At 34.2% G+C, this 24,823-nt stretch overlaps 1 protein-coding gene across 1 annotated transcript in view; it reads right to left on the reverse strand.

The window, feature by feature from the left end:
- LOC149786333 (NADPH oxidase 2-like) overlaps window positions 1-24,817 on the reverse strand; it is a 57,244-nt gene extending 32,427 nt beyond the window's left edge. Inside the window, exons 1-8 of the mRNA XM_089976743.1 lie at window positions 24,428-24,817; window positions 21,581-21,673; window positions 15,893-16,003; window positions 8,456-8,543; window positions 7,079-7,218; window positions 6,320-6,420; window positions 3,615-3,695; window positions 870-1,008 (exon numbers count right to left, since the gene is read on the reverse strand). Of these exons, the coding sequence (XP_089832869.1) occupies window positions 870-1,008; window positions 3,615-3,695; window positions 6,320-6,420; window positions 7,079-7,218; window positions 8,456-8,543; window positions 15,893-16,003; window positions 21,581-21,673; window positions 24,428-24,469 (795 nt within the window). The 5' untranslated portion in view covers window positions 24,470-24,817. The remainder of the gene's footprint in view (window positions 1-869; window positions 1,009-3,614; window positions 3,696-6,319; window positions 6,421-7,078; window positions 7,219-8,455; window positions 8,544-15,892; window positions 16,004-21,580; window positions 21,674-24,427) is intronic.
- Window positions 24,818-24,823: the final 6 nt, after the last annotated feature.

A 24,823-nucleotide genomic window follows, 5' to 3' on the forward strand; every position in this document is an offset into this window, starting at 1 on the left:
AAAATGATGCTCAGTTTATTGGAGGTAACCAGGGAAATCTGTTGTGGAAAGTTATTGATAATAATTTTGATGACATTGACAGTGATGACAATGATGCAGTGGCCACCTGAAATGTTTTCCAATACCATACGCTAGGTATTATTAGCAGTGGCAGTCTCGGAATGTGACTGCAAAAATAAATCCCCTGAAAATATATTCCCATTCCCTTCTGGATTGTGACCTCCAAAAAGATGTAATTACTAAATAATGCCTTGCCAAATTTACAATGAGCTGTTTAGAAATAAACTGCAAAATATCGCCACCACAAAAAACACCTACAACATGGTAATTTACTAGATATGAACAATTAGAGATTAGGCTATCTGCAAGTCTTACACTTTAACCTAACCATAAATATATTACCATGTATGATATTAGCATTCAATGGAAAATACCTACTGCACAATTAACAGTTTCTCTGGATCCTCATGGATTTAAAAAGAAAGTAATTTGTAATAACTGTTACACGCATCGCCAAATTAAACCCAGACAGTTTTACACAGACAAATACATGTATATAATTCAATAAGTCTCTGAACAACCCAATTTCAGTATCATTCTTACTTAATTTAGGCAAAATACAAAAAAAAAATAATTAAAACACTGTAAATCATACATGTTTAAGAATGTAAAATTATTGCCAGTTTCAAGAGGAAATTAAATGTAGAAAATATTTATAATGTTACAAATATATATTGTATATACAACGTATCTAATGCAGAAATGTTTAAACCAATAAGTTTAATGGATTTATAAATGTATGTGGCTCTTAAATGTCAGGATTCAAGCTACTGAAAGGGAGTTAACTCTATTATAACTATATCATGTACCTGAGGAGGTGAGCCAGCAAACTGTGGTAAAGGGCATTCAACTTTCCCAGCATCATCTTTCTTTCCCCACTCAGTGTATTTATCTTGACAGACATGGGGATTGTGTACATCAATATTGGTCTGATGTCTAACAATTTCTCTGTAATTCAAAAATATTAACTTTATCTCTCAACACAATTAATGAAGAAAACAAATTGATTTTCCATTACTTGGCCTATTTTTGAAGTAATGAGCAAACTATTTTATCAAACTCTGCAAGGAAGCCATACTTGCAAATATATTTCTCAACAACAATTAAATAATAAAGTTTTAAACATTAGTTATCCCAAACATTCTATGTTGCATTGATTGTGTTGGTAAAACTCTAATGATGCTAAAATATTTTTTCCTACAAACAGGATTTCTGGTTGATAATAATGATATCCCTTGTTATCTTCATAATTGTAACAAAATGACCCATTGGAATTCTAACTGTCCTGTACAATATCTAGGTACAAAGACTGATGGTAATACAGTACAATTCTGCAGAGTTCTATGTAAGATTATTTAAAAAAAATAATTTTCTCTTTAGTTTGGAACTATTAGTTTTTTTTTGTAATTTTTAAGAGTATTTTGTGTGCACAATATAACACAAGCTTACAATACCCATAGAGTGCAAGTCATCAAGACAATTATCATCCCTCTGAGAAGGCATAAAATGACTAAAGGGACCAGGACTTGATTATATGGCTCTGTTTAAATCATCAAGACAATTATCATGCCTTAGAGAGAATATCAAAGAGCTTAGAGATCAAGACTATCTTGGGTTGCACTTGATTATATGGCTCTGTTTAAATCATCAAGACATTATCATGCCTTAGGTGGCACTCTACAGTTTTGCATTTTGCATAGGTTAGGATTTTAAAGAAAAAGAATCTCCCTGGCTTTCCTCACTGGTTATACTGACTATTTAAAAAAGACCTTGTTTATCTTAGGTATAATTCAAAGAACCTTTAATTCCCTTTATTTTGATGTATGATTGATGGGTGTAATATGGGTTATAGAGTATACAGCTTGGCCTTACTTCAGATGTGCACCTTTCAAAAAAGTGCTAGCTCTACTTGGTCATTTTCACTTCCTGAACTTCAGAGGTAAATTGTATAAAAAAGAGCTGATAACTTTTTTTTACATTTTATATATTTGGTAATTCATTCATTGCACTATCAGAAGCTGGTATTGTCTAGTCTGGCAAAATTAATTTTCCCTATTTTAATAGCTGCTATGGATAGTGTACTTTTGACTAATTCAGGCTGATTTTTTAGCACAAGGGAGCAGTCATGTTAGTTAGGAGTGTGCTTAAATCATATACAATTTCCAAAAGTACAATATCCATAAATGTAGCATAGAGGTATGCCACCATTCTCTCCATTGTGCATGTATTAAATGCAAACAGCTTCACCCTACATATGTCACTCTCTCAAAAGTATATAATAACTGGTGAGCGCCCCCTTAGAGAGAATATCAAAGAGCTTGGAGATCAAGACTATCTTGGGTTGCACTTGATTAGATGGCTCTGTTTAAATCATCAAGACAATTATCATCCCTCTGAGAAGGCATAAAATGACTAAAGGGACCAGGACTTGATTATATGGCTCTGTTTATATCATCAAGACAATTATCATGCCTTAGAGAGAATATCACAGAGCTTAGAGATCAAGACTATCTTGGGTTGCACTTGATTATATGGCTCTCTTTGATCTTTTCAAAAGTGAACAATGATAACGATCTTTTCCTGATCACCTGGTTTGTCATTTATTGAATGTCATAATAACATACAGACTTGTCACAGAATTTTTTTTATAAATAATCTAATGCATCTTAAAAATTCACTTCATATTTTGCGCACATTTGTTTCCATAAAATACAAAAATGTACTTTATTTAAGCTCTGAACATAAGATAACAATGAATGTATAAATTTAAAAAATCTTCATACTATCATTATAAGTCCTTAAATGACATTTAACAGGTTACTCTGCATTAACCTTTGTTATCTCCAATATGAAAATTAATCAACCAACATCGGATAAAGCTTAAGTGCTTTGATTAAATAAAGTTGACATCTGCTGACAATGAAAAGCATAAAAATGACATTCCATGTTTTTCAAAAATTATTTATTGAGAGGGAGAGAGATCGATCATAGCATTTGTTGCTGGAAGAAGCAGCAATCATGAAAAAGGTTGTGGTTTGTATAGAGCAAAATATTTTAGTCACCCTAATGAGACTTATAAAATTTTTGCAGGAGTTCTCTTACAGCACTGCTTTCCAAATACACAAATAATTTGCAACTTCTGTGTGATTTGTGTACATGCACACATCCTAGCACCATCTCTGGATTTGTAAAGGTTCTTATTCATGTGTTCCTTTCTTGTGAAACACAAAGTTGAACAATTCCTTTTTGAGCTTCTGCATGCAAAAATTGATTTTGATCAAAGATGTTCCCCAAATTTCATGCCAAATAAGCACGAATGCAAAATTCTGTTTTTCAGGCAACAGTAAATGATATTATTAAATAGACCACAAATATCCAGGAAAATAATTCACAAATATAAAGGTATTACAACTTCATCTTGAAGGATTCATAGCCTAATTTTGAACTCACATTACACAAATCCAACACAAAAATATTAATAAAATTTTACTGATGATGCTGTGTAATAAATAAAACTATTTTTACTTAATGCAGAAAACACATAAGGAACTTACCCTAAACCATGTATACTGGCTCCAATGAAAAATACAATGAACAAATGATGAGTAAACCAAAATACTTCAAAGTAAGAGCGTCTGAAAAATAAATATGAAAATTCTTAGTGCCTGTTTTCAATATATATATATATATATATATATATATATATATATATATATATATATATATATATATATATATGTGTGTGTGTGTGTGTGTGTGTGTGTGAAAATATGCAATGTTTGAGGATAAACCTACCACAATGACATTTTGTGTGTGTCAGAATTGACAACTTTTCTAAAATATAAATAGTGGATCTTCAGTGGGTAGTGATTTAATATTGAATTTATTCAATGAGTTGAATCATGTCTAGCTTTTGCAAGTTTTGGTGAGCAAAGCTGGACATTGTTCAACAAGTTGCATAAATTAAAATATTAAATCATTACCCATTTGAGATTCTATTTATCACTTGTTATTATTTAGGGTAGAAAGAAAGAGAAGGAAGTACACATCTTTTTCTGCATTTTCTTCTGATGCATATGCTGTACCTTTCAATCCTTGCATGTGAGAAAATAATCCCAGATGAGACTTGAAGCAGAATTGAACAATTTTATAACAAATAGCATTTCGAAGTATATTTTTGTAAACAAATAGCAATTACAAGATCAACTGTCCTTTTAGTCAATAGGGCATTTGTCATGAACAGGAAAACATTTCAAAACTGGATAGCTGCTGCAAATACATAGTTGTCTTAGTTAGGCCTGCTGGGTTAGTGAATCTGCATGCGGCTGTTCAGACCATTTTCACTGACAAGTGCATTTATTCCTCCACAGAAACATTCAACACAGATGCAGTACTGAATGTGACAGAAGAAATAGCATTCAAATTGTTGGATATTTCTCTGAATGGAATATTACTAGATGCAGAAACTGCTAGATGTAGACGTATTGCTGAGAATTTGGATTAGTCAGTGCTGGTTTGCATTCATTTGGCTGTAATTATTAACTGATTGGATGTTGTTGTGACCAGATATTTGCATGATATGATTTGGAACAGCAGACTTGGACAAATTTAGAGTCGGAATTGCATCACATATTGAAAAATATTATTGTTTGAGCTATTTTACCACATAACAATGATTGTTTGGATAATATTTTGTAAGTTGGGTGACCATTTATGTCCACATTCTTCTATGAACAGAGGTGAGTTTATTTACATTTACAGTTAATATTTAAACCACTCTTGTATATAGGATGGATTCCATTTTACAGGTATACCCCTGTCCCCACACCTACTATCCATTGACCAATATCCTTAGTTTCATTTGTTGGTGTTCTTGTTCTTGTTTGGGGTTGAACACCAATGCATGACAGGCTATACATGGTGTACACCTGTAGAGTAAAATGACTATATTAGCACATGATCCCAAATTTACTTTTGCCAATCGATTCGAAAATAGCTGCCAAATTATTCGTTATAATATTAAAATCAGAAAGTTCCACCAGGTGGGCTAAGGAAAATTGTCCTACAATCTGAGCCAATCAGTCAAGAGAATATTGTGCAAGAATTTCAAGGGCATATTTGGACTAATCAGAATTGCATAATGTGATATTTTAACATGTCATACCATAAATATGAAACTGCACACACCACATATAAAGTGTACTATCTGATAAGCAGTTTATTTCATACAAATATAATGAATATTAACTGTAATACTAAAGACTGGTACAACAATCACAAAAAGTTTCTTTTTAAAGATCCAATAAAAAATTATCTTTCTGTGGAAGTTAAGTAATGATGAAAAGAAATTTTCACAAAACGATGAAAATAAATGTATTTACAATATTCAATGTGTCTGCTGAGTAATCAAATAATGACTGTGTGAATCTAATGCAGTCGCACTAAATAGTTAGTTTGTCTGTCTGGGGTCAACATGGGTATACATCTGCTAGTAGGCAGTTTCCACCTATAGGTTCAAGTCATAATTTTTCATTTAAGTATATTATCATTTAGCACTTATTAATTGATCATATTGCTGGTTTATCAATTTGAAATGACGTCTTCTCACGTAAAAATCCTTTACAGCAAGAGAAAAAGTAAAAGTAAAGCTAAAGAAAATGGGAGTCACTGCAAGGGTTCCATGGAACCTGACATCTAACCTACTACCAATACCAGGAAATAACTACAGAATCCTTCAAAATCTTTAACATAACATGTATCTCCAATGATAAACCCATGCTTGATCATTAAGTCCATTCTCAAACTTTTACAAAATCTACACCAAGTTTTATATTACAAAGCCCTATGCAATGATAAGACCATTCTCCACTGTTAATATTTACAGGGCAGGGCACCTGGACATATCGTGGTAGAAATTCAGTGCTGCTGGTCCTGCCAATGGAAAACAGATATTTATATCTTGCCATAAAAAGTTAAAAGAAAAAGATAAATGTATCTGAAAGACCTATGTGTTCTTTAAAGGCACTGAAAATCAATTTTTTTCCAAGCCTGATATGAGCTAAATGATGCACGAAGCAAGGAAACAATCAGGGTCTACATAATAAAAAAATTAACTCTTCAAAATGACAATAATTAGGCATGTCTAGTTTGTATTAAGAATTTATGCCAATTTGTAATCTTTGCTGCATTCGCCAAATTCATTTTGTGATTGCCAGGATTACCACTCCTTGCTAGCTTAAACAATCTTTCGTCATGTTACCTGATAGTTTCCGTTGAAGATGACATCATAAGAATGAGAACAAGTGTGATTATTATCCCTGTTACTCCAGCTATTGTTTTACACACTTCTCTTATTGGATCCTGTAACAAAATACTAAATATTAATGAAGATTTATATAAGTTCTCATCATGCATGAACTCATAACTTATATTTAGTCAAATGTAATTTCTATTCTTTGATTCCTTTAGCTATAAATTCCTAAAATTATTTCACCATTTTAAGTAAATTTATTTCTCATGTGTTGGCCCTAAAAGATTTCATTACAACGTGGTTTTCAAACTCCAGAAAGTGTGTGCTGGCCATAAGTAGACAAAACTGACAGTAAAGATGGATATCTTGACAAAAATACAATGATAACTGAACAGATCTTAAATCTAATAGTACTTTGGGGTCGGGTTTTAGGGATTGTAGCATCACATTGTGGAAACTTATTTCAATTCATCTGAGTACATATAGAGTTATCTCTAAATCATGTATAAATAATATCCACATTTGTAGGCAATGAGATGGACAGCAGTCAAACAATACATTCCCTTCTGCTTCTGAACTGTTCAGCATATCAAATGATGGCTTAACTTTTTTACATCATGAAAAACAAAAAGTGTTTATATTTATTTTGAATTCTTCAAACCAAATGACCCAGACAATGAACACAATCTTCTTGTGTCTGACATAACAATTGTTACAAACATGCAAATGAATTTTTTAAACAGAATGAAGAAAGCTTGAATATCTTACTGTTGCTTCGATTCTAATGAAATTTAAAAAGGTGCCATCTGGTGTTGTTGGAAGAATACTAAGGGCAGATAAGATTCCAGGCTGAGAGTAGCTGTCTAAAAATCTCTCAGCATTAAATATATGAGCCCCAAGGTGGATAGCTGAAAAGAAAAAGGAAGAGAAAATGTAAAACCTTTTCTTGATAAACTAATTTATGATCAATTAATTGGGTTTTGTTGTGAACAAAATTACACATGAAGCTGCACACATTTTAACAACTGAAAAAATAGGAGCTGCAGTGATTCAGTGCTTAGTGTGCTTGATTAGTGGCTGAACTCCACCACTGGATTTAGTCTTGGTCAGCTACCATAGCATGTCGTTGTTCAAGAAACTTTGTTCCAAATGAATCATCTCAAAATAAGCTATTTGTGTTCCGGTGCCATAAAACACCAAAACCAAATTCAACTAATGAAAACTGCATTTAGAACCTAGCAACTCTAACCTAAAATAATAGTAACTGGTGTGACCTGAATCATTACTAGTGACAAAGACAGGAAAAAGGTATTATTGACAGTCAATATCAATTTGTTATGCTGCATAATACCCAAGATTATCTCCCCTATAAATTATTATATAGTAACAACAAATTTACAGTTTAATATACCCAATAATCATATTGAAAAAATTGCAATTTTCTGATGAAAGAAGAATTTTCAATTATTACACATGAAGTATCTACTATTCTTTACAACCACGCTCCACATAATTTGTTACCCATGTGTCAGAAGACCATATATGGTTATATGTGTCTAAGCAGATCATGTATGATTATCTGTGTCTAAGCAGATCATGTATGATTACCTGTGTCTAAGCAGATCATGTATGATTACACATGTCTAAGCAGATCATGTATGATTATCTGTGTCTAAGCAGATCATGTATGATTACCTGTGTCTAAGCTGATCATGTATGATTACCTGTGTTGAAGCAGATCATGTATGATTGCCTGGGTTTTTATGCAGATCATGTATGATTACCTGTTTCAAAGTAGATCATGTATTATTACCTGTATCTAAGCAGATCATGTATGGTTACCTCTGTCAAAGCAGATCATGTATGATTACCTGTGTCTAAGCAGATCATGTATGATTACCTGTGTCTGAGCAGATAATGTATGATTACCTGTGTCTAAGCAGATCATGTATGATTACCTGTGTCTAAGCAGATCATATATGGTTACCTCTGTCTAAGATCATGTATGATTACATGTGTCTAAGATCATGTATAATTACACGTGTGTAAGCAGATCATGCATGATTACCTGTGTCTAAGCAGATTGTGTATGGCTACCTGCATCTAGCAGATTGTGCATGGCTACCTGATTGTAAGCATGGTTACCTGTGTGTAAGCAGATCATGTATGCAATGTATCTGTGGAATGTAAGTTGCTTATCCAGCTGTCTCAGTACTATCTTGTTACAGCAGCTCTGAAAATATGAATTTCATACTCTTGTATATATATCATGTTGTAAGGGGAGTCCAACTGCAAACTGCACAGACCCACATCTGCTTCTGCATAATGCACTGGCTGTTCTTGCTCTATGCAGTTTGTCAGGAGTAATCAGTAGAAAAACAGCACAGACCTCAATCTGATGACACATTATACAATGGCAGATCAGGGACTATGTTACCTGCAGTTGGGCTGGACTTATAAGTGAGTATATACAGTAAGTTACATGTACAAAAGCGAGCAATTTGTTTCATTTGGGGAAATTTTGTTGTTGTTGCAGCTTTTTACGTTATTATATTGCAATTACAACTGTTTTAATGGCATATTTCTAGCTGCAAGTAAAAAAAAAAAGATTTAAAACAGTGAATTCATTTATTTTCATGGGTACCAGTTTTTGTGGTTCTGCAAAAATCAACAATTTCATCAATACTTAAATTTTGTGGACAGGGGAGTCAGTTCCAATGCTTCCACTGAAGGATCATACAATCAAATGGTTCCTCAACATCATGGCTCACAGCAAATACAAACAAAAATAAAACTTAGTACTCAAAGAACTTTGGCACCCCATAAAAACAACAAAACCTAGAACTCCAAGAACTTTGGCACCCCATGAAAGTATGCAAATTCACTGTACAACAAATAAAAACCACTAAGAAATGGTGAGAAGAAAGATAACTATGGTAAAAACACAACTAATACAATGGAGTCATATAGATGAATAATTATAAATATGCCCATCCCTTGATAACTCATGCCCAGATAACTCATGAATCCTGCATATAACACAAGAGGTAGGCATGAAACCCATTTCATTTTACTGCTGAATATGAAGAAAACTGAAATCAAAACTGGCAAATAAAACTTTGAAATATCACTTGTTTTATCATCAAAAACAGCAGAGTCCTGAAATTTTATTAACAGCTATGAAATTTGTAACTTTTAATGAAAGTCATGTATTTTGTTAAATTTTCATTTTAAAAAAGTTCAGCACAATATAAATAACAATATATGATGAAATATGAATCAGCAAAAATGTCCATAATCCCTGCTAGTGGTGATACTTTAAGAAATAAATACCAATTATAAAAGTCTTGTCAAATCAAGTTCATGTTTCAATTTAACACTGAATTCAGTTTTAGTGTAACCATCATAAATGTAATGTGCTTGAGAATAATGTCAATTAACCATCACAGCTCTGTCTGAGTGTTTTTGTGAAAATCTGACTGTTTTAATTTGACTTTTGAAGTGATAGTTGCATTGTTACAATCACTTAAAAGTTGACCTACATTGTATTATCATGTTTATTAGTCTTTTGTATCAAATCAAACAAAGGGGTTGAATGAAAAAGTTAAAAGGCAGTCAAATCCTACCTGTATGAGAGTTAGTGTCATGGCAGCAATTCAACTCATTTAATTGACTAATTAAACACAAACTGCCAGTCCACATAACACAATTAAAGTATCTAACATTAATCAGTCTGCTATACTCATTTGAAAATGTGATTAATGGTAGTACAGGAACCAAGTGAAAGGTGTCAAAGATGCATAATAAGTTTAGTTTCAAAGATAGCGATCATTATGGAGAAGCATCTTCCTAAGTTTATAGTGAACTTCAAATTCCTGAATTGGCACTCAGAGGCTTTTCTGTAGTATGAGCAGAAATTTGATACAACTTGCAAATAAATCAAGCTTCAGTATTTTACTAATATAATTTTGTTAGAATTGATTTTGACAATGTAGTTTCCCTAAATAAATCTCACTGTTTTAGAAATAAAGAATCTTGTTTGATTCTGAATCTACAGTAAAAGTAAAATGTATCCACATTCACATGCAAGAAACAGTGATGTAATACGCAAGAATTTTGCTGGTACACATTAAATGTTTTGAAACAAGCTGGAGCAAGGTTTTAAGTGATCACTTACCCGGCCAGACTATCTGGCGCCCTAGGCAAGGTTAGATTCTGTATTTTTTATAATCCAGGTTATGGTTTTTATTTTGTAAACATCAGAATCATACTAGAAGGTTATTTTCCATTAAGTAATAGTTTTTTTAAATAGAAAATGCTAATTGTGACTGTAGGTCAAGCAGAACTACATAATCTTATAACTGAGTGGATTTTCAGTTGTGCTTTAAGATCTAGCACTTTGAAGTTGTATTACATGTTGTGTCCAGTTGGGCTGAATTTTATTTCTTCAAATTATTTCATTCAAGTGATTATTTTCGCTGGAAATACAAAAGTTCTCTGATAAAATTCTCAGATAGAGACATTCACTGGAATTTATAGGGAATTAAAACCTGGAATTATATTACGGTGATTTAATAAAAGACTGTTGACACACCAAGCTACCAGACACAGAAGTTTTTGGATTTATTCTGGACTTCTACTGAATTTTATTCAGGACTTTAAATTATTAGAACTTGTGTCTGTAATTTTTGGACAATTTTGGGAATTAAATCACAATATCATTAGTTCTTTTTTTCATTTTCAGTTTGTATTTCTAGGGAAATAAATTATTTGTTGAATTTTAGAAAGCTTGTTGCCTTTCACTCCTTTCTGTTACTTATTTTAAGAGCTTCAGCTTGTAACAACTGCCTTTTAAAAATGTACATGATACAGTACTCTCTCGTTAAAATGTTTTCCCTAAAAGCCATGAAGCACACTGCCTCATAGTGAGACTGCTTTATAATGACATACATGACACAGTACTCTTATTAACACAATGTCCACAGAGTACACTGCCTCAGTCAGACTGCCTTATAATGATATACATGATACAGTACTCTCATGAACACAATGTCCATAGAATATAATGCCTTATAGTGAGACTGCCTTATAATGACATACATGATACAGTACTCTCATTGTGAGACTGCCTTATGACATACATAATACAGTACTCTCATTAACACAATGTCCACAGAGTACACTGCCTCATAATGATATACATGATACAGTACTCTCATTAACACAATGTACATAGAATATACTGCCTCACAGTGAGACTGCCTTATAATGACATACATGATACAGTACTCTCATTAACACAATGTCCACATAGTACACTGCCTCATAGTGAGACTGCCTTATAATGATATACATGATACAGTACTCACATTAACACAATGTCCACAGAGTACACTGCCTCACAGTGAGACTGCCTTATAATGACATACATGATACAGTACTCTCATGAACACAATGTCCACAGAGTACACTGCCTCATAGTGAGACTGCCTTATAATGATATACATGATACAGTACTCTCATTAACACAATGGCCAGAGTACACTGCCTCACAGTGAGACTGCCTTATAATGATATACATAATACAGTACTCTCATTAACACAATGTACACAGAATATACTGCCTCACAGTGAGACTGCCTTATAATGACATACATGATACAGTACTCTCATGAACACAATGTCCAAAGAATATAATGCCTTATAGTGAGACTGCCTTATAATGACATACATGATACAGTACTCTCATTAACACAATGTCCAGAGTTCACTGCCTCATAGTAAGACTGCCTGATAATGATATACATGATACAGTACTCTTATTAACACAATGTCCACAGAATATACTGCCTTACAGTGAGACTGCCTTATAATGACAGACATGATACAGTACTCTCATGAAGACAATGTCCAAAGAATATAATGCCTTATAGTGAGACTGCCTTAGGGGACGTCCATTAATTATGTCAACAATTTTTTACCCCCCCCCCTTGTCAACAATTGTCAAACTTTCAGTGAACCCCCTAATAAAATTTTACCCCCCCCCACAAACTAACAATATTTTATACGGCTGGCTTTTATGCTAAAAATATGCTAAAAATAGAATTATGGAAATTAAAAGGTCTACAAATAAATTTTAATAAATTTTTTTTACTTGTTTAACAGATTTCAAATTGACTATAACACTTTGAATTCATGAAAAAATCGAGAGTTTATATTCTAGCTTCTATCATCTTTCCATAGGGAAGCCAAATATTCCTCAATTGTTATAATGGGCATAGTGGCTGAATTTTTTGCAAAAAATAACATTGTTGACGTCAATTTATCTTGAACTCCCCCCTCCCCCATGTCAACAATTGTCAAACTTCTTCAAACCCCCTCCCCCCCATTTTGTTGACATAATTAATGGACGACCATTTATAATGACATACATGATACAGTACTCTCACTAACACAATGACAACAGAGTACACTGCCTCACAGTGAGACTGCCTTATAATGATATACATGATACAGTACTCTCATTAACACAATGTACACAGAATATACTGCCTCATAGTAAGACTGCCTTATAATGATATACATGATACAGTACTCTCATTAACACAATGTCCAGAGTACACTGCCTCACAGTGAGAGTGCCTTATAATGATACACATGATACAGTACTCTCATTAACACAATGCCCACAGAGTACACTGCTTCACAGTGAGACTGCCTTATAATGACATACAGGATACAGTACTCTCATTGTGAGACTGCCTTATAATGATATACATGATACAGTACTCTCATTAACACAATGTCCACAGAATATACTGCCTTAGAGTGAGAATGCCTCATAATGATTAGCAGAGTACTGCCTTTGAGTGAGATGCCTTATAATGATGTACATGAGACAAAATTTTATTGCTACATAATATATTGGGATTCATGACCCATTTTAAAACAAGAATGGTATCATAGTGCGGGAGAAATATGTGTCATTCTAACCAATTGTGACCAAAAACAGGGTCTAGGATCAGCAGATCTTGTAGACTTTTATCCTGTCCAAAATTATATATGTAGGCATACGCTTCCTATGGAGATGTGTTTAATCTTTGAAAAGTTTTGGATAAATATGTGATACAGTGGATGCAGTTAAAATTTGAAATAAACAAAATTCTCGAGTCCAAAAGTGATCTTTTTAACCCAACATAAATCTTTTTCCTTTCTCAGCCTCACTCTCCTGAAGTGGCATTAGTTGTTTATTATTATTATTATTATTATTATTATTATTATTATTATTATAATATTATCATTATTAGTTCTATCCACCTCCATCCTTTGTAATATAAACATATTGATTTAAAATTTTGTTCCTCATAATGTCAAGTATGTTGTGGATATAAAGCCAGAAGTGAAAACTAATGTGCTGCTTTAGCTGTGCTATAAGAAGCCAAATCTCCTAGCAATGAGATAGATAACTAGGTCACACTACAATGTGTGATGCCCTATGAAGCTCACTCTCTTAGGAATGACATCTAGGTCACACTACTACAGATGGTGCCCGATGAAGCACAATTTTGTAGCAATGACATAGATAACAATGTTACACCACTGTTATGGATATTTAATAAGCAATATTAGGTTTCTTTTTATTCAACATGTGTTATGGATAATTGTACTTTGGACTTGACCTTATCCAAAATCAATTTCATTTTCTACCTGACCTGAATCACTGATTTTGGTTTTGTAAACATGTTTATCTCAATCTGAGTACAGAACATTGGAAATTCCCCATGAAATGCCAGGTCCAGCTGTTGTTTACCACATTTTACATGATAATGTTTGTAACAGACCTTCTAATTATAACTATGATTGCATCATGTAAACATTTTGAACCTTCCAGAATAAAATTATCCATTAGGTAATGGTTCTTTTTAGAAAATGCTAATTGTGACATGAGGTCAAGTAGAGGACAAAATAATCTTGTTTATCTAGAAATTATTTACTCATGCTTTAAGATCTGAGCAGAATAAGTTGTATTATTGTTTTGTCTAGTACTTTATTTGGGCTGGAATGTATTCATTAAAGTTATTAAACTGAAGATGTTCCTTTGGAAATACAAAGTGCTCAGAAATAATATTCTTGGAAACAGAGACTTGGATTTATAGTGAAATTCAAACAAGGATATATTCTTAGATATTATTATTGTGATTTAACAACAGATTGTTGGCACATCATTACTATTCAGGCCATCACAGGCACATCAACAATTTCAGTGTTGGATGTATTTTGAAATACATCTAAGTTTATTCAGAACTTTAATCTTCAGGACTTTGCATTAGGCTTATTTGGGATTCTCTCCCTTTTTTCTATTACTCATTTTAAGATTATGGAGCTGTATTACCATGCAGTATAGATCTAATGAGTTGATAGTTTGCATCCAAACTCATTTGCCTTATTCATAGATAACAGATCCATTTCCGGAAATGTAGTTATTTCTTGTTATTTCTTTTTTATTTTATTGAGTATCACCTCTTCCTTATTTTTGAAAGTTTTTCTTCTGTCATAAAATGTAAATATTTATTGTTCTGCACAAAGTCAAGTTACTCTTGTGCGAGTCTCTTTGTACAGTAATTGCTGTCCCCTGAGAAGGACCTTGCTTTATGTCAAAAAAGACTTCTCCAACTCCTGTGTCTATATATATATGTGCATGTGTGTGTGTTTAATCAATATGGTGGGTAGAGTAGGTTACTTAGTTTGCTTAGGTGGCACTCACCAGATAATATGTACTTTTGAGAGAGTGACATATGTAAGGTGAAGTAGTTCTGTAGTTCGCATTTAAAACATGCACAGTGGAGAGAATGTTTGCATACCTCTATGCTACATTAATGTAATGTGGATGATATTTCTTTTGGATATTGTACTTTGGGAAATTTTACATGATTTAAGCACACTGCTAACTAAAATTACTGCTCCCTTGTGTTAAAAAATCAGTCTGAATTAGTCTAAAGTACACTATACATAGCAGCTATTAAAATAGGGAAAATGAATTTTGCCAGACTAGACAAAACCAGCTTCTGAAAGTGCAATGAATGAATTACCAAATATATAAAATGTAAAAAAAGTTATCGGCTCTTTTTTTATACAATTTACCTCTGAAGTTCAGGAAGTGAAAATGACCAAGTAGAGCTAGCACTTTTTTGAAAGGTGCACATTTGAAGTAAGGCCAAGCTGTATACTCTATAACCCATAGTACACCCATCAATCATACACCAAAATAAAGGGAATTAAAGGTTCTTTGCATTATACCTAAGATATACAAGGTCTTTTTTAAATAGCCAGTATAACCAGTGAGGAAAGCCGGGGAAATTCTTTTTCTTTAAAATCCTAACCCTATGCAAAATGCGAAACTGTATAGCGCCACCTTAGATGGCAGAGCTTAATAAGTACACTCCAATCTGAATGTACCGCACAGTTTTGAAGAAAAAAAGATGAATGCACACAATCAATATCAACAACTGCAGACATAATAACACCAGAATGGCAAAGATTAGAACAGTGGCAACTATACATTTTGTTAGACTATATCCCAACCTTGAGAGAGCCTCGTAAAAAAGATATGAGATTTCTGCACACTGGTAGCAGGATCAGCATACAGTTTAGGTTGAGGCAAGAGGCACCAGCCCTGGCAACAGGAAGTCCCTCCTGAAACCAAATCAAAATGTTAATTTTCGTGAATTTATTGACACTGTACAGCAAAGTACTACCTTTCAAGAATTTATCAAACACTGTACAGTAAAATGTTAATTTTCATGAATTTATTTGACACTATACAGCAAAGTGTTAACTTGCATGAATTTATTGGACACTGTACAGCAAAGTGCTAACTTTCATGAATGTTTTGACACTGTACAGCAAAGTATTAACTTGCATGAATTTATTGGACACTGCACAGCAAAGTGTAAACTGTCAAGAATTTTGGCATGCTATACAACTAAGTGTTAACTTTCATGAATTACTTGGACACAGCACAGAAAAAATCTTTAGCAATAATTTTCAAACTCTTAACAGTCAGCCATTTATGACATAAAATATGAACAATGTACTCATTTGCAATACATTTCCTGAAATCATGTAAGATTTCAGTCTGCACTATAAACAACATTTTATTATATTAAATTACTTAACTCTATTCCAAGTCTATATGTGTTATTTATAGGTATCTCTTTACATAAATCTAGACTAAATGCATTAAGATTTTAAATTAAAGGCAATGTGGACTGCTTTTGTTTTATGTTTGTATCCAATGAAGGCTTCCCAGGGTATAGATCTCTGTTTATGTACAACAGGTATGATTAAAAATTAATTGATTGGTTGGTTTTTAACAGCACTTTTCAGCACATTATAGCTACATCATGCAGAGGAAATGGGAGCTAGGTACCTGTACATCTCCCAAGGACACAAAGATACTCCCTGAATGTATCAGTAGCCGTTTTTCAAGTCAATGAAGAAAAATTCAATTTTAAAGAACTGAATAGACATAAAAGTGTGACTGTTGTAATGCATAATAATTATAATAATGAGGACTTTGTATAGTGCCTAATCTTCAGAAGCTCTAAGCACTTCACAACATTAGACAACACCTATAACATAATAAACATATATAATGATGATATTACAAAAAACAAACACCATGAAATTAAAAAACATAAAAAACATGCTAAAAATATTTAAGGTAGGGCACAGTATTAGGTCTTTAACTTTGTTCCTGCATTCAAAATAAGTGAGTTTTAAGAGCACTTTTGAATGGGATCACTGTCTTTGTGTCAAAGTTCAGTGGGCAATTCATTCCACATGGCTGGGCCCTGGTATGCAAAAGAACAGTGTCCATATGACATCGTTTTCGCAGTGGGAATAATGAGTATACGATTGTCAGAAGAGGAGCGTAAGTATCTTGCTGGTGTGTATATATGGTTGAGGTCAGATAGGTATGTTGGACTGGAGTCCATCAGTGAAACGTAGCACAGAGAACAAATTTTGTGTTTTATTCTGGATTGAATGGATAGCCAGTGTAGGGTACAGAGCAGCGGTGAGGTGTGCTCTGATCGTGGTACTCTAAGTATGATCTGAGCAGCTGTGTTTTTAACTTTTGAGGTTTCTGAAGTAGATATTGTGATGAACCAGACAGAATTGAGTTACAATAGTCCAGTTTTGAAAGTACTAATGAACATACAAGTGTTTTAGTGGCATCAACTGAAAGTTATTTGTGAATGGAGCTGATGCATCTCAGCTCAAGATATGCAGCTTTGCATATGTTCATGACATGTTGGTGCAACATGAGAGTACTGTCCAGAGTGACACCTAGATTTCATACTGACTGTGTGAATTTAATGTTGGTGTTGCTGATATTTATTGTTTGAGGTAAAAGGATGTGACTGAGAAAGTCTTTGTGTTGTGATCAGAATGGTATCAGTTTTATCATCATTCATCTGCAGCTTGTTACATGTCATCCATGATTTCACATTAGAAATGCACCTCTCTACACCTTGGATGGTAGCATCAACTTCAGCTGGGTGGCTAGATTTGTATATTTGGGTGTCATCAGCATACAGTTGGTGAGACACTGGATGATGATCTATGACACTTGAAAGCGGCTGAGTGTATAGAATGAACAGAACAGGTCCAATAACAGACCCCTGTGGAACACCACAACATAGATTAACTGGGCTGGAATGTATTCCATTTGCATACACAATTTGTGTCCTGTTCACCAAGTCGGACTTGAACCACAGTAAGGCTGTATCATGAATGCCAAATACATGCTGGAGACAGTGAAGTAACATATCATGGTCTATTGTGTCAAATGCTGCAGACAAGTCAAGGAGGGCGAGGACTGTAATCCTTCCGCTATCCAAAGCAGACAGAATGCCATTAACTACTTTTAGAAGAGTAGTTTCAGCACTGTGGCAAGGGCGATATGCAGATTGTACATGGCTAAAAAGACTGTTTGAATTCAGATGAGATACAAGCTGGGACAGAACAACCGTTTCTAAGATTTTTTTTATATGAATGGGAGATTAGAACCTGGGCGGTATTTCTTTAAATCATTATGGTCAAGTGTTGGTTTCTTCAGCAGAGGCTTTACAATGGCAGTTTTTAAAAATGATGGGAATTCCCCGGATGAGAGAGAGGTATTAATAACATCAGTTAGTGAAGGCAATACTGGATCTAAGCACTCAAGCAGCAGTGATGTTGGAATTGGATCAAGTTCACATGACTTTGGTGCACTCTTCATCAGGATTGTACATACTAAATCAATAGAGACAGGTTCAAATGCTGCTAATAGTTGTTGCTGATATTCTGTATCCCAACTGTATGGTGATGACAAGTCAACTGAAATTGTATTGTCAAACTTATCTCTAATGGTTTGTACTTTGTCACAGAAGAAATTTGCAGACAGGTCTGTAAGATCGACTAGAGAGAAGGTAGTTGGAAGTGGTGTACATTTGTTCCTTGACATTAGCCTGTTAGTAATCTCAAAGAGTTCTTTGCAGCTGGAACTTTCCATGATCTTAGTACTGTAGTGGGCTGATTTCACTGCATGGACTATGTTTGTGACGTTCTTCTTAGCAGCTTCATAGATCTGCTTATGAATGGTGAGCCTGGTGGAAAGCCAAAGTCTCTCAGCTTTACGGCGGTCTCTTTTAGCAGTGCGAAGCTGGTCCCTAACACTGATATACCATGAAGAACACTTGAATTGATACTCTGCACTTGGTGGCTGGGGCATGTTTGTCAAGCAATGAATGGAGGCAGTTATCGAGTTGTTCTCCTGTAGGAGGTAGGCAAGTTGTTAGGTTTGCTTGGATGTCATGCATTAGTTTGGTTCTATTTATCATATGGAGGTTTCTCTTAGTAGAAAATAAAGGTGGAGGTTTAGGGACTGATCTCACCAGATTAGATCACCAAGAATAGATCAACATAGCTGTGAAGTCCTTTCCTACCAATACAAGCCTTAATTATCAATGCCAGTAACAGGATTGCCTCCCTTTCACTGATCCCTCTGCTATGAATCTGAAGATCACTTTAATACAAATTCTGGGCATCAATGATGAGTCACCACTGCATATTTCCACACTAATTTATATCACACACACAAACAGGCACCCCCAGTCACGCAGGGGTCATAACCAAAAATCTGTCATGCAGCAGACTCATGTGAGTTATTAATGTTTGTTTAATAACTCTTAACAAAATGTGCATTGTTTTTACCAGATATTTGATTGGGTGTATCTTATGGTATTACACTATGATGCACTTACCTTGTATGATGTCACATCCAATATAAAAGTGCTACATCACATGCAAGCTATATTAAAATGCCCGAGCCCAAGGGCTATGATATTCAGAAAAGTGCTACATCACATGTAAGCTACATTAAACCACATTAGCCCCAGGGCTATGATATTCAGAAAAGTGCTACATCATTGTAAGCTATATTAAAACACGTCAGCCTGTGGGCTATGATATTCAGAAAAGTGCGACATCACATGTAAGCTATATTAACACGTGTTAGCCCCAGGGCTATGATATTCAGAAAAGTACTACTGTTCATCATTGTAAGCTATATTAAAACATGTTAGCCCGTGGGCTATGAGATTCAGGAAAAAGCTATGTCACATGAAAGCTATATTAAAACATGTGAGCCCCAGGGCTATGATATTCAGAAAAGGGATAGATATCATGTAAGCTATATATTAAAACACGTGAGCCCCAGGGCTATGATATTCAGAAAAGTGCGACATCACATGTAAGCTATATTAAAACATGTGAGCCCCAGGGCTATGATATTCAGAAAATTGATACATATCATGTAAGCTATATTAAAACATGTGAGCCCCAGGGCTACGATATTCAGAAAAGTAATACATATCATGTCAGCTATATTAAAACATGTGAGCCCCAGGGCTATGATATTTAGAAAAGTGATAGATATCATGTAAGCTATATTAAAACACGTGAGCCCCAGGGCTATGATATTCAGAAAGAGGCTACATATCATGTAAGCAATATTAAAACATGTGAGCCCCAGGGCTATGATATTCAGAAAAGTGCTACATATCATGTCAGCTATATTAAAACATGTGAGCTCCAGGGCTATGATATTCAGAAAAGTGCTACATCACATGTAAGCTATATTAAAACACGTGAGCCCCAGGGCTATGATATTCAGAAAAGTGCTACATCACATGTAAGCTATATTAACACACGTTAGCCCCAGGGCTATGATATTCAGAAAAGTGGTTCATTACATATAAATCATATTAAAACTGGTACACTACATGTAAGCTATATTCATACACTTCAGTCTCATGGTTATCATATTCAAAAAAGTGTCACATTAAATGTCAGCTATATTAAAACACCTAAGCCCCAGGGCTATGATATTCTGAAAAGTGTGTGTGTGATTTGGACTTTTAACGTAGCTTTAACAATTTTTCAGCCACATCGCTACGATGTCTGCAGTGTGACAGTTTATAGTGATGTCTAGCACTGGATCATCATGCCGCAGACATGTAGCATGATGTCCCACCCAGTCACATTATCCTGACACTAGGTCGACCAGTCCTAACACTAACCTCTTAATGCTGAGCGCCAAGCGAGGCAGCTGTTAGTACCATTTTTGTAAGTCTTTGGTATGACTCGGCCGGGGACTGAACCCACGACCTCCCACATCAGTGGTGGACGCTCTAACCATTAGGCCACTGGAGTGGTTCTGAAAAGTGGTACATCACATGTAAGCTATATTAATACAATTGAGCCCCATGGCTATCATATTCAAAAATGTGATACATTAACTGTAAGCTATATTAAAACAGAAGTCTTTTAAATATCATAAAATAAAGATTATACAAGTCCCAATGTATACATTTTGATTACATATTTTAAGGATTTTTCATGTGTTACCTTTTTATTTTATATTCTATGGATGGATGGATGGACAGACAGATAAAATTGTGTTCACATTTCAAGTAGTATCATTACATATATGTATCCTCAAAACTGGAACTGTGAATTTCTATGTCAAAATGTTAAAGATTTTTTTAAAAGTCTAGATAAGGAAAATGCTGATCAGTTTTAAATGGGAAAATATGCTTTAGTTGGAGTTGGAATAGGATTCCTATCTGACAATATTTGTGTAGGAAAATCCCTAATGAGCTGTTCATTAAATCAGTAAGTATGTTTGATCACTGTAAATATTATAGAGATGAAATACTCACTTACCCCAAGTATAAGACGCAGGTAGTAGAAGTCATCCCCCTTGTATTTGAAGTAGGTATATACAAACATTCCAATGTTTGCAGTTATCCATACTGTCTGTGAGTAAAAAGGTCAAGAAGCTATAATACCAGTGCATCCATATCTTATCTAATATACAAAGCTGAAAACAAACATTTTGAAAAAACGTTCAGTAGTAACCGCTCTAACATAACCATTTCTTTACTTTCACACAACAGTGTGTGCAACGTGTTGCAAACAACTGCCAATTCAATGACATTAAACCATAATCAGATCAGAAAAAAGTGACAGGTCTTTCCTAGAAAAACAAAATCACTATTACACATATGTGTATCATCAACTTTAAATTCAAAATGACCACTTACCTGGCCATTTGTGCCTTTTAAAATTGAAAATTATTTTTTAGCATTGATGTCAAAGAGACAGGAATGCATACAGCTGTAATGTCAGAAACATCTGCAATATCACACTGCCCTATATTTGTTACAGTAGTTTGGTAAACATTGACTGAATGGTTGAACTTCTGTAAACTAAAATCTTTCTTTCAGATTTTTTTAAATTTAACATTTGGTCATGGATATCTCTGTTGCATGTTTTTTTGAGAAGTCTACACTCTTCGATATTAAGTAACAGTCATCATATTTGATGAAAGACTAGCATTTGAAAGGTCTTCATGACAGGATGCCTTCTGCCAAGTTTGGTCTTTCCCTTATTCAACAGTTTTCATGGAGTTCTTGAAAAGTGTTACTTTTTTTTATTAATGGTGGTAATATTTACTAAAAGTTTGGCAGTTTTGATAAAAATGTAAAAGTTCATCACAATAGGTACAGGACCATACCATAAGCTCAATCAGGTGAGATAAACACAATGGACATTTTAGTTTTCTGATCACAAAAAATAAAGAAATAAAAGGATTCATTGTAACATTCTGACAAAATACTGAACTGATTATTTTCAATCTGGTCCATCCATTTGTCAAACACTCTAAAACAAATGTACTCAATAAGCAAAACTGATTAACCATCTATTTCAATTTTTTTAATAAAAGTTCCTTGTCCAGAAGATTTCTACTCAACTGTGTTAAATTTTGGGGAAAAGAAATGAAACTGAATTTAGTCAAATCCTATCCATCATTTTTCAAAACTGTCAGGCCTGATAATTATCTATTGGATGACTTGCATTGTCTTTTTCAGTACTCTTCAAGCTTGATAATTATCTACTGGACAGCTGACTTGCATTGTGTCCTTCAATACTGTCAGGCTTGATAATTATCTACTGGTTGACTTGCACGGTGTCTTTCAATACTGTCAGACTTGATAATTATCTATTTGCTGACTTGCATTGTGTTTATGCAAAACAGGAGTTGAAAGCCTGTTTAGAATACACGTGAATTAAAATAAAGAGTGAGGAATGTGGATAAAGGAAATGTGATTTTTCCACTGCCTATTTTTCACTCTCAGGTATAAACCTATCCATGTCCAGATGCCTCCCAGGGTTCTCTACCCACCAACACAGTTCTAGCCTTAGCTGAAAATACTTGATCAGGTTTACCCACATTACATTACTGCAATCTAAGATGACTGAACTCCCAATAAACAATGATGATAGATTACTCAAAGTAGGGATATTCCTTGGAAAGAAACTGTGTATAAACATTTGGAATAATCTATCAGCTTTGAACTGTGTATAAACACATTTTCTTTCCAAGGACTATCCCCATTTGGAATATTCTATCAGCTTTGAACTTAAATAGTTTATCCTTTCATTGGGATGTTTATATTTCCATGACATTGCACGACATTGGGATGTGTTTGTATTTCTTTTGATGGTTGTTAAAACTTGCACTTCCTAATTTCTAAAGCTTCCCAGTCTGTCTTGAAGCATATCGTATTTACTAAAACCAATAAGTACAACAAACAACACAGATCCTGGTCTGCAGTCAAAATATGCTATGGCAGATCAGCACTTAATATTTATAGTTGCATCTCTGCAAATGATTGTTTTTGTGCTAGGAAGCTCAAAAGACAGTGACGTACCAACGCATAGCTCTTGGACGACCATCACATGAATCCAACCCAGCGAATTAACCTTGGTATGTCACTGTCTTTTTAATGTATGTGTGTAGTTTTTCAGTCTTCTTGCCATTCTGAAGTGATAAAAGATGCTTGAGAAAAGTCGAATTGAGTGGAGGGTTGTGGTTACACTTGCACTCCTTGTGTTCATCTATATTACCAATAAGGTGATTCATTTTGTCAGAGATTTTGCTGTACTTAACTGATAAAACGTCAGACTTCTGTGGTCAGAGCAACAATTAAAATTGGGAACAATGAGAGCATTATCCAAGATTTTCCTTGTATGAATTTTAATGAAAGAAGAAGCATTCTGGAATCATTAAACACCTATTTAATTTGCCATTTTTTGTATATCTAACTATTGTTTAAAAGTTAGGATCATCTATCTTGAGTGAAATCATGTATTTGCTTCAAAAAATAAAGTAATAGTTAAACTCAGATATACTTCTAACCTGGCTTGAGAGAAATTCCCTGTCTGATCAGGATGTAAAATATAGTCCTTCAATGTATGCCATCGACCTGGTCCTACAATGTAAAACGTCTACACGGGCGTTTATGTGTTTTTGTTTTGTTTTGTATTTTTGGTCAAGCCAAATATAAATACATGGGCAGACGTCATTCATCTGATAACTAGCCATTGACCGTGGCATGTATTAAGGCCGCCTTCCTCTCACCTTCCATCATACATACATAAGACGATCATTTCTTTAAACTGCATCTTCTTATATATAAATGTTTTTGATTCTCTCTTTAAACTTACTATAACGATCCATCGCGGGATGTCATTCAAAAGTCGCCCCATATTTTACCACTCCCCTATGCTACGGCTATGGTAGTTAGACACTCATGTACGTCGTCTCTTGATGTACTTGTGAAAACTGACTTTTTTCTCCTGCCTTCATGTAAATAAAGTACACCGTTTCCTGTTTTCCGGTTCGTTTCACCCCAGTTTAAGAGTTGTTGCGCTTTGAAACCAGTCTGAATATCGTTCACCTTTACTTCCCATTCAAATGCACAAAAGTTCTTATTCTTATTTCTAATTGATTTCACTGAGATGTAATTATCGCCGTTCAGTAGAAATTATATAACTTAACACGGCTTTATTCGTATACAAAACTGACATTGGTGTTATAGTAGTCCTACAATGTAAGACATA

The sequence above is a fragment of the Sinohyriopsis cumingii genome, chromosome 12 (genome assembly GCF_028554795.1).
Source record: "Sinohyriopsis cumingii isolate HCF-2022 chromosome 12, ASM2855479v2, whole genome shotgun sequence".
NCBI classification, from domain to species: domain Eukaryota; kingdom Metazoa; phylum Mollusca; class Bivalvia; order Unionida; family Unionidae; genus Sinohyriopsis; species Sinohyriopsis cumingii.